This window comes from Lagopus muta, chromosome 1, assembly GCF_023343835.1.
Source record: "Lagopus muta isolate bLagMut1 chromosome 1, bLagMut1 primary, whole genome shotgun sequence".
NCBI lineage: Eukaryota > Metazoa > Chordata > Aves > Galliformes > Phasianidae > Lagopus > Lagopus muta.
The window spans coordinates 135,460,473-135,477,468 of NC_064433.1; the positions used below are offsets into that span (position 1 = coordinate 135,460,473).

Consider the following 16,996-nt stretch of genomic DNA (forward strand, 5'->3'; position numbering starts at 1 on the left):
TTAAATGTAAGAACTCATGTTTCTGATTCGTGAGGGCTGTGCCAACAGCCACTATCTGGCAAATGGACTCTTATCCAAGAACTAAGGACATATTGCCTGATCCAGTAGTCCCTTGGAATCATGCCGGTCAGGGGAAGCTCTTGGAAGAGGGCTCAGCCTCACTGAATGTAGGGCTCCCTGTATGTGGAGGAAAAAAAAATGCATGTACCTTTAGTACTGCATGCGTTAGCAAAACCATAGAACAGGAAGTGATTTAATCCAGTGACTATTTTCTTGAAGTAAATAAAGGGTTATAGGTTACAGAAGCAGCATTTCTGGAAGATAGACCTATCAGCTGCACAACAGCAACTGAGGAACTACATTTCTTTTATGGCCTGTCTAAGATGTCACACTGTGCAGAGACCTGGGGGCATGTTTTAGTGATGTGCTTTAAACGGTGAAAATCAAAAGCTAATTCTTCTCAAAAAAGGATGCAAGTGGGAAACTAGTTTAAAAAACCAAGCTTTTGAGGGATAGCAAGTGCTTGTGTTTAATTGTGCTCAGGTCACTTTCAGATTCAGTTTCTGGACATCTTGGCTCTGCCTTCTACGACATCCACACAAATTCATGTATGTTTGTTCCTAAATGCCAAATGTGTACAATGCATCTCAGCTTCGAGAACAAGTGACAGTTAATTAAAACCATGCACCACACACAGCTTATCGTTTCATGATAAATGATGGCACTGATAGATGCATCATTTTTATATTATGCTTAATTACATCAAAGCTAGACCCACCAGAGTGCAAAGGAAAGGGTAGCATTTTTGTTAGTTACTAATAAACCCTGTTGGCTACCTTTTTTCTACACCACTGACATATAATGGAAAGTGACCAAAACCACATACATAACATGTCAGTTAAAACCATTTCATTTTTTTATCGTGTCATGACATACTGGGTATACAAATCTTTAAAAATAAATCTGTACTACCACTCTGTCTCTTGGCAGCTCGTGGTGCTGTGAGTTTAAGGCTTTAAAGAAACAATGACCGAGTTACCCTGTTCTTCCATTCTACCCATTTTCCTTGCTCACTGTTACACATACAAAGCTCCTCACCTGAATCCCTCAGGTCCTGTTTTTCTCCTGCACATCTATTCCTGTTATAGGAAGAAGCAAGAGCTGGATATAGAACTGCAAAATGGCTCTCCCTAACTTATGTGCCTAATAAAACAAAACTCTCTTAAAGGGACTAACATCAGTCTTTAAAACACGAAGACCAGATTTTGCTGCCCCCATTCAGAGAGCTCCATCAACAGCTGAAATTAGCGGGCCTGCCATGAGGAAAGTGTATTCATACAGTTAGCCAAGTCTCCCAAATAAAAACCAAACTGTCTACAATTAAAGTGTTTTTTTGAAGTCCACTTTGAGTGTTCAGAAATACTATGATTCACATAGACAGTCTTTACTTCAAAGCCCTACAAAAGCCTGGAAATGAAAACCTAAGACTACCACATTCATGTCACCTATTACTCCTTCCCTGAAATTTGCCCCTACAACATCTTGTTCCTGAATTTCTGCTGTACTCTCCATTTGCTCTTTGAGGAACTGTTCTTGAATAGATTAAAAAGTAGATTAAGAACTAAAGACTTGCATACGGGATATGGTTAGCACATTTCAGAGGAGTATATGGTTTCCATATATCAATTGATTATCGGAGTAGTAAGACACACTTTGAGTAAAATGGGACAACATCAAATACTCACTCTGTTTAATTTGGAACAGGGAGCTCCTGTCTCTCAAGAGAGTGCCAAAACCATGGGGTTACTGGTATTTATTAGATGGATTTCTTTTTTTATTCATCTGGGCTATTTCCCCCAGCTCTAACTGGATCCCAACGCAAACAGACAGAGCTTGTGCAGCCGAAGAGTCATTTTTCTCCCTATTTTCACCTGTGTCCCTCACCCCTTCTCCCTAGCAATCCTGCCCACACAGAGGGTGAAGGGAGAAACATAATCCTTGGAGGTTTCATGGCGCAAGCGGCCATGCTGGGGCTTCTGGTGAGCCTGTGAGCCTCTGAGAACTGCAGGTGGCAGAAAGGTCTTTGCAAATGTCCCAGTGGGGATGGCTTCAGCCACAGCTGGCAATCAGTCATAAGACACTGATCCGTTGGAAACCAACCTTCAACCACGCTGGTGCCCCTGGAGCTGCCTGCCTTGTAACCTTCCCCAGTTTAAAACATCCTGGGATAATCTTGTACATGTTTTCCCTAAGAAATTTCTCTGCTTCACCAGAGATCAGAGCCAGGGACCAGATCTGTAACAGGAGCAGTGTGTGATGGACTTGAGTCCCCAGCCATGGAGGCCACGTTTAGTGGCAGCATCTTTGCTATTGCCAGAGCCTGAGAAGAGCCTCAAAATGGAGACCTCAAAAGCCAGCACATGTGCCCTAGTCATGGCTCCAGCAAGGCTCCTGGGAATATCCTACATAGAAGGCTTCCTCTGAACACCAGCAGCACTTCTGTGTGGTCTGTGTGTCAGAGCACCAGCACATGCTGCCCGGAAGCTGTGGGATCTCCTCTTTGGGGATCTCCAGCAGCTGCCTGGCCACGGCCCTGGGTACCCTGCTCCGGGTGGCCATTCTGGAGACGGGGTGGGTCTGAGGGATCCAGAGGGCCTTGCCAGCATCAGCCATTCTGGGATTCTGAAAACTAGTCAGGCAATCAGTTCCCCCAAAGTCTTTCCCAGTGGTAGGTTTCCCTCCTTCAGTCCACTTCTCTTCCACAAAATACAGTACTACTACTGCTCTATCTCTCTGCACAAAATACCCCCAGTGTGATAACACAACAGTAGATGTCTCTGCCTGGTGGAGGAAAACATTCTGCTGTGTTTGAATTTCAGTTTAAGACTCTTACCCCTTGGTAGCTGAGTCCCTGCAGGCCACCCCCTGCCAGAGCTCTCCAGCTCCTCCCTGTTAAAGCTTTCCTGGTTTGCATCAGGCAGTTCTCTTTCTCACTTAGACAGATGACTCCTAAACCCAACAGAAGGGGCACCACCTGGGACAGGATTTGGAAACTGGGCTCCAGTTCTTACTCTAGAGAAAATTTAAATATTTTAGATTGAGTGTTCCCCACAGCCCCGTACACCCTGGCAAATACCCTAGCCACTAGGTAACAGCACTGTTCTCTCCAAAGAGTTACAGATATCTACAGGGATGGAAAGATAACATAGAAAACACAAGAACCAGTGCTATGGGGAGCATTCCAGGGAGTGCTAGAAACAGGCAGAGAAAGACATCAAGGCCCTGTCTCCTACATCCCAGCTGTGCAAAGGCTAATAATAAAAGCTCATCCACCATCAGCAGCAGGACTCACACATGATGTACAGATCCATTTCTCCGACACAGACTCGGCCAGGTAAAGCATGTCCAGAAGCACACGTTCAGGCATGCAAGGAACTAAGCATGGGTGTTAAGGAATGTAGCCACCTCTGGGGTGAAGGGGCAGGCAAGCAAGGCTTCTAAGGATCTAAATTTTAGACTTCCGCTTGTGAAGAGACAAGTCTGAGGCACCCGAGTTCCTCTGTGGGATTAAGTCCATGAAGATGACCTAAAAGAAAGTTTCTGCTTCTCACCCCAAAGTGCTCCTGAATCAAAGATTCCAAATGTCTGTTTGTTATTCTACAGACTTCTCACACACCCACCTCTAATTGCTCTTCTGTGATTAAGGAAAAGCGTTTCATCTGTATATATGAAAAAGGGTGAAAACTCTACATGAAAAACATTGTGAAGTTCAGACAACTGTTTGTGAACTTTCATCTGTTCGGCAAAAATGGACATGCCTATGCAGCTAAGCAGAGGTCTGAGAGCAACACTTGTTAAATTAATCCAGCTAGCATCAGTAACGACAGGGAAAATACCACAGATAGCAGCTTTGCTTTTGTATGTATTTTTGGACTTCATTCATTTGATTTAATTAACGTGGCTTTTGCAGCTTGTGCAACCATTTTCTTCAATTTTTTGTCCAGTTCAGGCAAGGAGTCAGGCAACAGCAAATGAAAGCACAAAACCAGCAGTCTGCTAAAATAAATGGTGGAAACATCCATGGCATCAAGACTGAGAAAGCTTGTCAAGTCTTTGCATTCAAATGTTTCCACCAAAATTGTTTTGAAAGGGATGAACAGAAATTTCTGAAGGAATAAAACAACTCCAAACACTATACTTCCCATTCATTTTCTTTGCTTCTGTTTTAGAATTCCATAACAAAAAGCCATATGCATTTACAAAAGCTTACTTGATGTGGTAAGTACATACATCATTCTACCACTGAGTTTGGTGGGGTCACTTTTTTAAGGAAAAAGTTTGCCACTTCTTATGCACATCTCTGAAATTCTTCAGGGATGCTTGTATAATTAGGAAGATCTTAGTGAATTAATAAGCCAGAGTACTTTGTAAAGGTATTAAAATAATGTAAGGGAGAGTCACACCCAGGCTACGGTGTGGGTGAGCAATGCATGGAATTGAGCAAGGCTCTAACATATTGCTGAAAGCAAGCATTCCCTTCCAGAGCAGGCAGTAGCTTTACCAGGTGTTAGCCCATAACTTCTCAGTCCCAGACTTGTACAGCGATGCTGTACAAAACCTTTTTAGCCACTACAAACCACAACAAGTTCAAGATGTGACTCATGTCTAAGCTTTGACTGGCTCACTGTTACCAGCTCAGTCACTGCCAGGAGCCCTACATGCAACTGCTGATCCTGTGGCATCCTCAGCACAACTCCCTCCTATGGGAAAGCCCTGGTTAGTCAGCCTCGCAGAAAGGTAGGGTATTGTGATATTTCTCTTACCATTGAGCTGCTTTGCTCTTCCTGCATTCCCATCTTAATCACTGTGCGAGCTGTTGGTCTTCCACGCTTTCTTTGTGTCTATGTAAATTCAGTGTTTGATGCTGCAGAGGCGGAGACGATTTCTAAGTCAGGGGGCAGGTGTGAGTGAAGGGAGCAACCCAACAGCCAAACTATTTGAAAAAGAAACCTTTAATGTCTCATCAGCTCAGCACTTGAAGAAAAAAAAAAAAAGAAAAAAAAAAAAAAGAAAAAAAAAGCCTTCATAACTTGCCTTGAAAACTGGAAAAACAGGGTGTCTGGCTATAATTTAAGACATTAATAACGAGGTGATATTGCCATTCTCTGACATATTTTGACTTTAGCACAGCAAAATGCTATCTTAAAAACTGAGGCTGGTAATTAATACGTGAAATACTGTCAGTGACAGAGAAACTACAGAACGGCTGATTTGTTTCTCATTCACTTCAAATTCCACATTTTCATTCACAGTCAAAATTTCAACATTTTGAGAAAAGAGCCCAGGCTGAATTGTAGAGCACATCTGAAGAAAGTTTTCTTTTGTTGTGTTGAACAGACTTACTGACAAGTAGTTTGGCCTGACTAGAAATTGGGGAATACTTACAGTACAGTACAGTTGCAACTTTACAGACTGACCCTGGGCTTCAGAATTACTCAGCTGCTACCATGAGCACCCCTGAAACTGCACCCTGAAGACCTGACACCCCAATTAATAAAAGGTTTCAGGAAGAATTATTTTTTACCTGCAGCCTTTTCACAACAAAGCAGGAACATGCTGCACCATGAGGGCACGTAGGACAATATGAACTGTCTGAATTGCCACAATCTTATGTTCCAGAAAAGGCTTTTAAGCATTGTGCTGAAGTTTTAAGACAGATAGTGGCACACTTGCCCTCTGTGGGAGTATTTTCCTGTTTGAAGCTGTGTGTGTACTTACAAGCTTGGCTGTATGAGTCAGGATATATAATAAGCAGTCAGATAAAGCCCCTGCACGTGCATCCTTACATCATAGAGATCCCAGTAAGAAAAAATGTATTTAAAATTTCCTATTGGACTTGCTCTTTTTGCTGAAATAATCAACTGTTGAGACTCTTGCCTCATCCAGAACTCTTTATGATACTTGTAGATAGATGGGCAAATGCAGGCATCCTGCTCCTTACGCCTTCAAAGCTATCACGTAAAGATAACAGTGTTTTCTTTTAATCTTTTTTTCATTACTGAATATTATGCTTACAACAATCCTGCTTTGCTACAGATGGTTTCCTGTTGTTTCTGCCAAATGTGAAATAGCAATAAAACTTGAAAAGGTTTTGATGCTGTCACTGCATGAAAAATTGTATCTACGAGAGTAAATTAAATATGAGCCATAGTCTTTAATTGCTTTAATCTCACTTGGTAAGTGAACTTTTTTACCCCCACCTCCAACTCAAAGCTTCCGATAACATGACCTGAAGGGAAAAAAATATAGCTATGTATTTTAGTGAGGTAGAAAGCCTTCATTAATAAAAGCAAAAAAGAGGAAGGGGAAGTTGATAATTCTCATGTCCAGACCAACCAAACAGCCACCAACTCCAGCTAACAAGAGCAGTGCCTTTGGCTCTGCATCATAAAATATGTAAAGTCATTTCTGTTAGAAGACAGTAGAGTTCCTGTTTTCAGAGCTATAATAAGGAGATCTATCATCTTAGCAGACAAATTACTAGAAAATGGCTTACATGCTCCCAAGGGAACAGAGCCTTTGCTCCTTGCGTGGGCAAATCTCAGTGAACTCAGTGACAGCTTTACTTGAATGCAAAAGGAGTATTAAGCAGCACTTCAAAGAAAAACTGAATTTTATACATAACTTATATAATGGGGAGAACTGTTAATGTTCCCTGTAGGCATAAATTCAGTGTTGTAGGGGAGAAGGACTGCAGGAAAGCGTTTTACCTGCAAATGCATGATACGGACACATTACTTACAATAACAAATGGGTGAGCTACATGGGCGCTCTCAAATTTCGGCCAATATTTGACTGGCACCCCATCAGGACAGTCATTTTCTAGAAAACAACAGTGAGCATTTAACCACATCCTTCTTCCAACAAGGTAAGGCTGTCTTCACTGCCGTGGATCTGTCTATACAAGCACTGAGGGCAGAGGCAAAAAGAGTAAATAGTAGAAACCGCTGTCATTTTGAGTACATTTGTCTGTCGCTGTGCATACAAGGCCTGCTATCTTAGGGCTCTACAGCACAAGAAACAAGCGCTCTGTGTTACACTGGAGATTTGGCAAGCGCCCATTTCTGTGAGAAGAAAGCATGTAACTGTAGTCCCACCTGACTGAGACATCGGCCTCACAGCTGCTCGGTCCTCTCCTGTTCCTTACTGGGGACTGATTTGATACCTGTTCACTGCAAGAAGTGATTTGGTCATGGTGGAAGAAGCTGGTGGGACTCCTGTTTCCTTTGAACTCATCCTGACTTTCCTTGTTCTGCAGGCTGGGATTGAAAAGCTGAGGCAGGGGTGACACTGTGGGCAGGAGTGAGTGGAAAATGTGTGCAGTCATGCAGCTGCAACCACGTGGATGTGGCTCACCCACGTGCTGTGTCCCTGGGGCATCTCTTCAGGGTGCCCTGGCATTTCCCCACGCCAAAATCCTACACCAGAGATACTGCTCAGGGGTTTAGTTTGACTTCCACTTAAGCTAAATTAAAAGCAGCTTTGAACAAGCTTTGAGTACCCTACAGCTATGGACAAATCCCAGTACTTTGTCCCAGCTGTGGTCACTGTGAAGCTCTGGGGCAGGCAGGGTGCAGGGCTGCATGGACCTGCGAAGCTGACATGCCAGGCCTGCTGCCTTTCCTGAGGGATAATGTCTCTTTCTGCTGTCTGTTAAACCAGCACCATTTTCCCTGGGTCAAGGAAACGTCCATGGACAAGAACACGCTTTCTCTTTTGCAGCATAGCTCACATACATGTGGACATTGGGTGTCCACCAGATACTGGTGCACAGGTCCCATTTGAAGAGCTGCTGAGAGTGCTGGAGAGTCTCCTGTTGGCTTCACTGGGAAGCACATCAAGCCCCTGCACGTTTCTTTTGTCCTTTCTTAACAATTTTGCCATTTGGCCATCAGCTGAGTTATTGGCACCTTTCACATTCAGTTAAATAGCACAAAATGCTAGCGCAGGACATTTCTCATAACCGGTTAGAAACCATGATAGAAAACACAACCCTGCAACATCAGAGATGTTCTGCATATACTGCAGTGGATTTGCATCTAGGTTTCCTTGTTGCTAGCCAGTGCCATCTGTTATCTGTTTTGGTCTGCTTGTGAGAACTAGTAATTTCTGAAAATTTCGAGACAGGAAAGAACAATGGCTTTTCCCTTTGTATTTTATGTCCCAAAGAAACCAACTGTATCTATATATGCACACAGAAATATACCCCTTCAATTGGCAGTACACTAGCATATGCTTCTTCTATATGGAAAATTTAAAGAGACAAGCCCCATCAAGGGGCAATATTTGAACATAATGAAATAAATCTGTGCCCCACAGTGCTTGAATATTCAGTTCTGCTTTTGTCTCTCTTGGAGGGTGCTGACACTCAGACTTGGTGACGGATTAAGCAGTGACAGCTGAGATAGTTCCTGCCCTCAGCTGTGTGCTCTGCCCCTTGCTTGGAAATTACTGCCCTCCCACCGCCAGCACAACCGAACGCTTTGTGCATTTCAGACTGCCAGACTTCACGTGAACCTTGTCTCACGACAATTTGCCAGCCTGTAAACTCCTGTGGCTTGCAGGCGAAGCACTGAGCTGTGCCGACCGCACAGGTGGAAAAGGCTGAGAATGGAAAGGGGGCCCAGGCCCACGCAGAGCTCCCATCTATTTATGGAAATACAAAAGTTTTGAGCTCAGGGGACCCATTGTCACCGACTGCCCCTGAGCAAAGAAATGGCAAAATCTCAAGTGACAAAGAGAGAACACGTCTTCAGCCTTTTCTTGGGGCTTTTGGGTTTTTTTGGTTGATTGATTTATCTTTTTTTCTTTTGCAACTGTGCTTCAGGGACAGTGTGAAAATATGCTCAGCACTGACTAAACTCTGTTCCTTTGAGGTCTGTTACATATTTTTATTTTTCTAAGAAAAGAAATTGTACTTTAGTAATTTTGAACTCCTCTTGGTTAGAGATGCTAAATTTCAGTCCCATGTTTGAGGATGTTTCACAGTTCTCAACTATAGCAGGCTATGAACTAGCATCAGGTAATTTAGCAGAGTCTGCCATTTTAGCCTTTCACCTAGCCTGTTCCTCATATTTCTGCTGTTTTTCTCTTCCAAGATGTGTGATCTGGATGCACAGGGTCTATCTATCTCCTTCTTTTCAGTGACAGAAGCCAATTTCTGTAAAGCCAATTTATCAGCTGTTAATATGCAGATATTCTTCCCTCCTCAGTCACTCTTCCAAGCAGCAGAGCATGTATACATTCAGGAGAGAAAAATGGGGCATGCCATAGAAATACGTTCTGGTCTGGATAATTGTAAATATTGAATCTTGAACTATTAAAATGGTACTTGCTTAAGATTAAAGAAAAATCCTGATAGTCAATCTGCAAATAATTGTATGCTGCTTAACTGGCACTTCAGTAGTTTTCTTTTGTGATCTATCTGAAGCAAGAGATGGATGTACTGTCAGAATTAAAAGTTCTCTCGGTACTTGGCCATATGTTTTTGTTTTGGTCCCCAGACTGTTATACTGCTGAGCAAAGGGTAGAGACTGATGTAACAGAGCTTAGTATACAACATAACCTCTAGGGGAGGTGGGAAAAAAAGTGAATCTTTCCATGGTTCCTTAGTACCAAAGATCTGTCTTGGACTTAGATTCAGTCAATTTTTGCAGCACCATGTCCTGCCTGTAATGTCCAATGAACCAGAGGCTCATTAACACGATCTGCAGGGGACATACATCCATAAGTATTTTCAGGGCAGAGACAATGACAGTGAGAAACTGGAGCTCACATATCTTTAGGCACCAGGCTTCGACAGGGAAGCACATATTTCACAGAAGATCAGTTGGGAAAGGTTGGATGCTATAGGTTTCAAAAAGGCTTATCGTGGCCTTCAAGACCAAAAGGATCTTAGGTCTACCAGTATTTCAGGATGCTGCAAGTGTAGTCAAGCTAAGCATTATAAACTGTTTCAATTTTCTCCCAGTATCTCCAGTGGCCATGGACCGTACCCAGCTAACATTCCCAAAACACAGCTTACACCACATGTGTTTGTTATCAGAGCAGCTGCTGAAGCCCCTGGATGGTTGGGTCATGGAAAACCTCCTAACCCTGGGAGCACAGCAATTTGGCAAGGGCCAGCTCAGATACCAGCAAATGCAGGAGAGCTATGGAGCAAGAAACAACACCAACAACACCTTTTTCAAGCCCCTGAAAAAGCCTTTCCACCATAAAACTGACACAACTCTGGCAGTCTCTTCTTCTGTGTAAATCCTTACCAGCCTCAAGAGGAAATGAGCAATATTTAAGGCATTAAATCCAAAAAAGCTCAATTCTGCAGAACTGAGACTGAAAATGAATAAATGCCAAAAACTCTATGAAATCCACCAAGGACTTTGCTGTTTATTTTGCAGTGCAGATGGTCAGACATTAGGACAATTGGTAATGTGAAACCTGTTGGTACATTCATGGTGAATGATTCAGACCAAGCATTTTGGATTACCAGCACTCAAAAGCATCAGATCAGGAGGATGTGGCCCTGACTTTGTCTCCACAGAGACTTGAAAATCCACTGGCAAAGCTTCAACTTCTTTAAAAGACAATAGCAGATAATGTTTAAAATAGTCTTTGTTTATCTTTTATTCTTTTGTTTCTAATGAGTTCTTTATGAATTTGAAAATAACTTGCTCTCCACTTTTGTTCTGATTTCCATGGTGGGAAGAAACAGAAAGATCTGAGATGCATCAAGTCAGAAGAAATGCATGCAACATTAGCACGGCTCAGGAAGCAGCGTTTGATCACTGAGCATTGCCACAGAGCCAGCAGGAGCTGGGCACACCAGCCTTGTGGGAGCTCTGCCATTGACTGAAGGGGCCCAGAAACTCAAGTTTGTTTTTTTTATAGAATTGGATGAGCTGTAAATCAAATAAAAGAACAAGAAGTTACTTGGCCTCCAAATAATACTTGGATGTCCTAGTTCTCTGCTGTGTGAACACAGGTTCTTAGCTTTCTGGGAAAAGTATGGCCAAGTACTTTGCTCACACAGTGACCACAAAGGCAGAACAACAATATCTACAGAGGAGGACAGTCAAATATATCATATGTATTCCAAGGAGATAAATATCTATAAAGGATTAGACAGCAGTCAAAAAAGGATTTATCACCTTGGAATACATATGATGAGATCTCTCTGATTTTGCAAACGGCTTTCTGTCCTAACGACTCAGTGGCCAGAACATTTTTGTGTATTCGAAAGGAAGTGTTTTCCTCGCCAACAGCTGCTGCTCCAGGAGGTGAAAAGAAGCACCTGTTATCTTCTGAAGGTGTCATAAAAAAATAAAATACTGGGCCTTGAGTGTGAGGAGAACTCTAGAAGGCAGAAAAGACCTGGTTTGGAGAACAACCCGGAGGAGGAAAACAGATGTACCCCAGCTCCTCACAAGTGACTCATGCAGGGAGTGGCCCTGCTGGAACCTCTTGGTTCAGTCTTCTATAGACAGAAGCTCATGTTGCGATTTATCCTTTTAGCTGAGAAGCGACATAGATACTATCTGAAACCCAGTCCCATCCTAATGCAGTTAAAGGAAACTACTCTGCCAAGGGTATTAGAGGGGAATTCCTCTACCGATGACAACATGAGAAAAACATTATCTTAATATTAATCTTATCTTCAAAAGCTTTTGCTGCTATTTTTTGAAAACTGAGACTTGGACCATTTATCTAGTATGGCTAAATGGATTCGATTAGAAACTGTAGACATGTCAAAATACTCCAGTCCTCCAGGAAGTGTCACCCTTATGCGCAAAGCTGCCATGTTCTACGTGAAGTCATTTCCAGAGGAATGCTAAACACCGTTACAGTACAGTTACATTCAGCTCAACATTTCCAGTGAGGCGATTTCCACTGCATACAATTCCGTATGATCCCTCAAAAACGACCTCCTGAAAGTCTGACATGAAAAATTAAAACATCACACGTTTTCCATCTAGGTGTAACAGAGGGGAAAAAAGCCTATTTGTGGCAGCAGTTTTCTGAAAAATCTATCTTTATTTGGGAAAAAAAAAAAAAAAAAGCATACTGTCTTTTTCTGGGCATGTTCTCATTCTCATCTGAACTCTCTGTTGGGCTCAGGTACGTTTTTACAAACAGTAACATACCAGTGTTGGACCCTGGCAGCCAAAAGAGCTGGGCCAACCTTTGGTAAGAGTTTCAGTTATCAGATACCTCCAGTGAAGCTGGGCTCTCAGGAGAAATTGTGAGTGGTTTGGAGCCAAACTTGGCTGCTGATGAAAATAGTATATTTCCTTCAGCTGATTGGTTTTCTTTGCATCTCAAAATTACTTCCTTACTGGTATTGCTCTTCAGTAGAGGATGCCTAGAACTTCTTATTTATTACATCTTAGTTATGACAGGGAAGGAAGGACCGAGTAATGCTGATCACAGACAGGGATTTTGACTTCATTTTGCACAATGAAATTAATTTCCTTTTAAAATTCATCATCATCCATGGTTATTGTTGTTTTTTGTTTTTCTTTTTCATAGAGGTGCCAGACATTTCAAACATTTGACCCAAACATTTCAAGATCCATCAAGCAAAATAGCAATTCGCTACACGATCTCCTTCCTCTGCTGTGGAGGAGTGGCAGCAGTAGCCATAGACCTCACCTGTTCCAACAAACAGCAGCCACAGGTGTGGAAGCCTTCACTGTAGCTGGAAGCATACAAAGAGGTTTTGGGTGGCACCCCTAAGCTCCTGGGTACCATTGCACTAGATAAGGGAATAGATCTGAAGCGCTACCCAGTGCCCCGCCGTTCAACATCTAAAATGTCACAGGTTGCAATAATGACAACACACTTTCCCTCAGGCATACAAGCACCCTTTCTGCTAATCCACAGCACTAGTGCTATAACTGTGGCAGCAGACAACCAGCTCAGTACCAGCAGCAGCCACAACCACACAAGGCTCACACAGGCCACTTGCCTCTGCTGCTGAGATGGGTGTTAGCCCAGGCTGAGCAATCTGCTCCCACAGAGGCGGCTGAGGTGGCATGTAAAGCTGCTCAGGTAGTACAGGTACAGGGCACAAAGTGGGTAAGCTTTCCTCTCCAGACCTCAGTCCCTCAGCACTCACACAGCAAGGATGAGAAAGCAGAGGAAATAAAAATCGGCATGCTACAAACATGTATTCACATGCACATGCAGCCAGCCTCTATGCTGCCGCTGCTGTGCTAATTTCCACTGTGGTCGTAATTTCCAATATGTAGCAACAGTGTAAAATGCACAGGCAAATCAGTTTGCAACATTAACATGAGACCCAAACCAGCAGTGCCCCCATCCTCTAGAGAAATGCGTACCTCCACTCGAGGTTCACCAGGCTCACTGAGATCTGTGAGCAGGTCAGAACATTGAGATTCCCTGTAATAAATACACCTAAAGCATTCTGAATCAAAGATGCTACCAAGATCTCCAACTATCTTCTGGCATCCACAGAAAATAAATAAATAAATAAACAAATAATCAAATAAAAGCAGTTCTTTACTGCTGGGAGCACAGAAACTCACAGAACGGTCACTCCTAAACCCACAGAGTTTCCAGTCGGAGTCCCAGCGACAATCCTGCGGCACAGCAGGTCCCCAGGCAGCCGCACCAGCTCTGGGGACAGCTGGGCACATCGCCCGACGCCGGCATACCTCACAGACGGGGTCACCACCAGCGCAGCCCAGAGGTGAGGTCCTCCCGCAGGCACAGGGCTCGGGGCGAGCGCTCGGACGGACTCTCACAGATGCCGAGGCTCGGGCACAACCAGCACGCGTGTTCCGTCCTCACGGAGCTCGGCATGAATGTCCTCAACAGGATCCCAGGGGTCTCTGGCCCCCAGAAGCCCTCAGCTGTCACCGGGCGCTGCCTTCAGGCTCGCAGGGCTTCCCAAGAACTTCTCCTTGGCTCCTTGCTCTCTGCCGGAGAAGTTTTGCGAACTGCAGGCAACGGGACAGGGCTTCGGTCTGAAAAAACTCGCCTACCCCACCTAGAGGTGCGGGGAAACCAGGCGCCCAGCATCCTCTCCCGTCCGCCTGCTCCTCTCCGGCTGGATTGGGGTTTTACTCGGGAGCAGGAAAAGAAGCGGCTTCTGCCAGCTCTGCCTCGTAAAGGGGAGGCAGGGAACATTTCTGGGAAGGTGCCTGGGATAGAAGGAACGAGGGGAAAGTTTGCTGATCGAACTTCTCATCTGCAAATGCCGGTATGTCAAACGTTTACACACAAACGGATTAGACGGCAAGAGGGACGTTTATCACTGAGAGGGCAGAGAGGCACTGGCACGGGCTGCCCAGAAATGGCCCATCCATGGGGGCATTCAAGGCCAGGCTGGATGGGGCCCTGGGCAGCCTGAGCTGGTGGATGGTCTAGAGGCTGGCAACGCTGTGCATGGTAGGGGGATTGGAAATGGATGATCTTTGAGGTCCTTTCTAACCCAAGCCATTCTATGATTCTATGAACATCTTGATTTTGAGGGAATTTCCCTCCCTCACTTTCCTGTTCTTCAGCAAAACGTTTGGGAGCCCCAGACTTCCTGCAGGACTGCACCATGGGGCAGCTTGGGAGACCTCAAAAATCAATGGGTCCCCTGGAGCTACGGGCAGCTCAAGGCATGCACAGCTCCCTCTTGCTTGTAAAAAACTCTAAAATAATCATCTCAATGTTTCTCAGATTGAAAATGTCACAGCTACCTTTCTAAATCACTGATTCCTTTCTTCTAACGCAAAAAAAAAAAAAAAAAGAAAGAAAAAAAATTCTTACAATGTTGAAATTTTTGACAGGTTGCAAATTCTAGCTGTCAGCTAGCTGTGCTTCAGGGAATGACAGTTATTTCTGCAGAGCCGGTGCTCCCTAAAATCAGGAAATGTGAAATAACTTACTCAGATGATATTATTTAACACTGAGTTGAAAATAAGATTAAAAAAGGAACAGGCAACCAAACAAAAAACCACACCTTCAAATGGCTTGAGTGCAACTGATACAGTTAACCCAGAGGTTGACATGTCAACATTGCAGCCAGATTTGTGAGCACTCAACATCTGGTGTGGAAAGCTGACAGTGGTAGGTAGATCAGTGAAAAATATTCGTTAAGGGAAATCTTTCAGTGATGTAAGGATAGAAGATTCATAAAAACTGCATATTATAGGTATATATAGATGATAGGTAATGTATATAATATTATTAAGAGATATAATCAATATTAGTATGTATTAATAGATATTATCTATTATGTATTATCTATATATATAGTATAATAGATATAGATATAGATATAGATATAGATTATATATTGTGACTTTGGTCACAACACCCCCTGGCAACCCTACAGGCTTGGGGAGGAATGGCTGGAAAGCTGCCTGACAGGAAGGGAACTTGGTGTACTGATGGACAGTATGCTGTCATCAGTAATATGTCATATTTGGCTGAATATGAGCCAGCAGTGTGCCCAGGTGGCCAAGAGGGCCAATGGCATCCTGGCTTGTATCAGGAATGAAGTGATGAGCAGGACCAGGGAAGTCATTCTGCCCCTGGACTCGGCGCTGGTGAGGCCCCACAAGTACTGTGTTCAGTTTTGGGCACCTCAGTACAGAAAGGACATTGAGGTGCTGGAGCAGGTCCAAAGAAAGGCAACAAGGATGGTGAGGGGCTTGGAGAATATGGCCTATGAGGAGAGACTGAAGGAACTGGGGCTGTTCAGTCTGGGGAAAAGGAGGCTGAGGGGAGACCTTATTGCTCTCTTCCAGTATCTGAAAGGTGCTTACAGCGAGAGCAGGGCTGGTCTCTTCTCAGTAGTGACAGGTGACAGGATGAGGGGAAATGGCCTCAAATTGAGCCAGGGTAAGTTTAGGTTGGATATCAGGAAACACTTTACAGAAAGGGTTGTTAAGCACTGGAATTGGTGCCCCAGGGAGGTGGTTGAGTCACCATCCCTGGATGTGTTTAAAAACCATTGGATGTGGTGCTCAGTGACGTGATTTAGTGGAGGGTTGTTAGAGTTAGGGTAGGATGGTTAGCTTGTGGTTGGACTCTATGATCTTTAAGGTCTCTTCCTACCTAAGCAATTCTATGATTCTATGATTCTTTATATCTTACATATTATATATTAGATAATATTGTCTATTATCTCTCTTTATATACTATATTATCTGTTATCTATTATCTATTATATAATACTCCACAGCTGACATGAGTGTCACTATTCTGTTGGGCATTTAAAACAAGTGTACTTGTTTTGATCTAGCATATACCAAACCTTATGTTATGAATCAGAATTAAGTTATGATTGGGCACTTTTTCATTGTATTAAGAAGGCCATCCAATTTAATGGCCCCAGTTGTTGAAGATTGACCCCAGAGCTGCATTGCATATGGTTTCCTTCTTGCCTGCAGAGAAGAAAAGCTTACAGTTGACACTGTGACAGTGCAGAGCCTGGCAGAGCCTGCTGACCTTCCAAAGGGGCAGCTGCTAGTAGCAACATGTGAATACTCCCTGAATTTAGTTCCTTGCTATAACAAGCTTAGATGAGAGACAAGGATGATGGTAGGATCCTGTGAGCAGGGCTGCTTAACTAGATATGATGAAGTAAGCAAGGAACGAGGTTGCCTCCCCACAGCCCACAGGATACAACTGTTCCAAAGAAGAAACAAAGATGGCAAGACAACAAAAGGCAAAAGATTTGGAGCAGAAGACAGATGGAGAACGGTAGGATTTTAGCCCTTTTTCCTGTGGAAATAAGGTTCACATGTTCAATGTTTGTGTTTCCTCCTAAAATCTTTTGAATCTACTTTCCAACAAAGATACGCTTGAAGAAGTCTGTAGCAATGCACAGCTAGTTAAAGATGGCTGTCCCCAGTTTGTTGCCCAAATCCAAGAAAAGCACCACATGAATGCACCTTATGAGAAAGCAACAATTACATGT

General features: G+C 43.6%; 1 protein-coding gene across 4 annotated transcripts in view; it reads right to left on the reverse strand.

Annotated features, from left to right (window-relative positions):
* The window catches only part of EDAR (ectodysplasin A receptor), a 71,559-nt gene extending 57,543 nt beyond the window's left edge, over nucleotides 1–14,016 (reverse strand). The window contains exons 1-2 of one of the 4 annotated variants that reach the window (XM_048962564.1): nucleotides 13,734–14,016; nucleotides 4,824–4,993 (exon numbers count right to left, since the gene is read on the reverse strand). In XM_048962564.1, coding sequence (XP_048818521.1) covers nucleotides 4,824–4,856 — 33 coding nt within the window. In that variant the 5' untranslated portion in view covers nucleotides 4,857–4,993; nucleotides 13,734–14,016. Of the gene's footprint in view, nucleotides 1–4,823; nucleotides 4,994–13,604; nucleotides 13,661–13,733 lie in introns of those variants that run through there. The other 3 variants (XM_048962555.1, XM_048962573.1, XM_048962583.1) reach the window with 3 other exon arrangements.
* Between the last annotated feature and the right edge of the window lie 2,980 nt (nucleotides 14,017–16,996).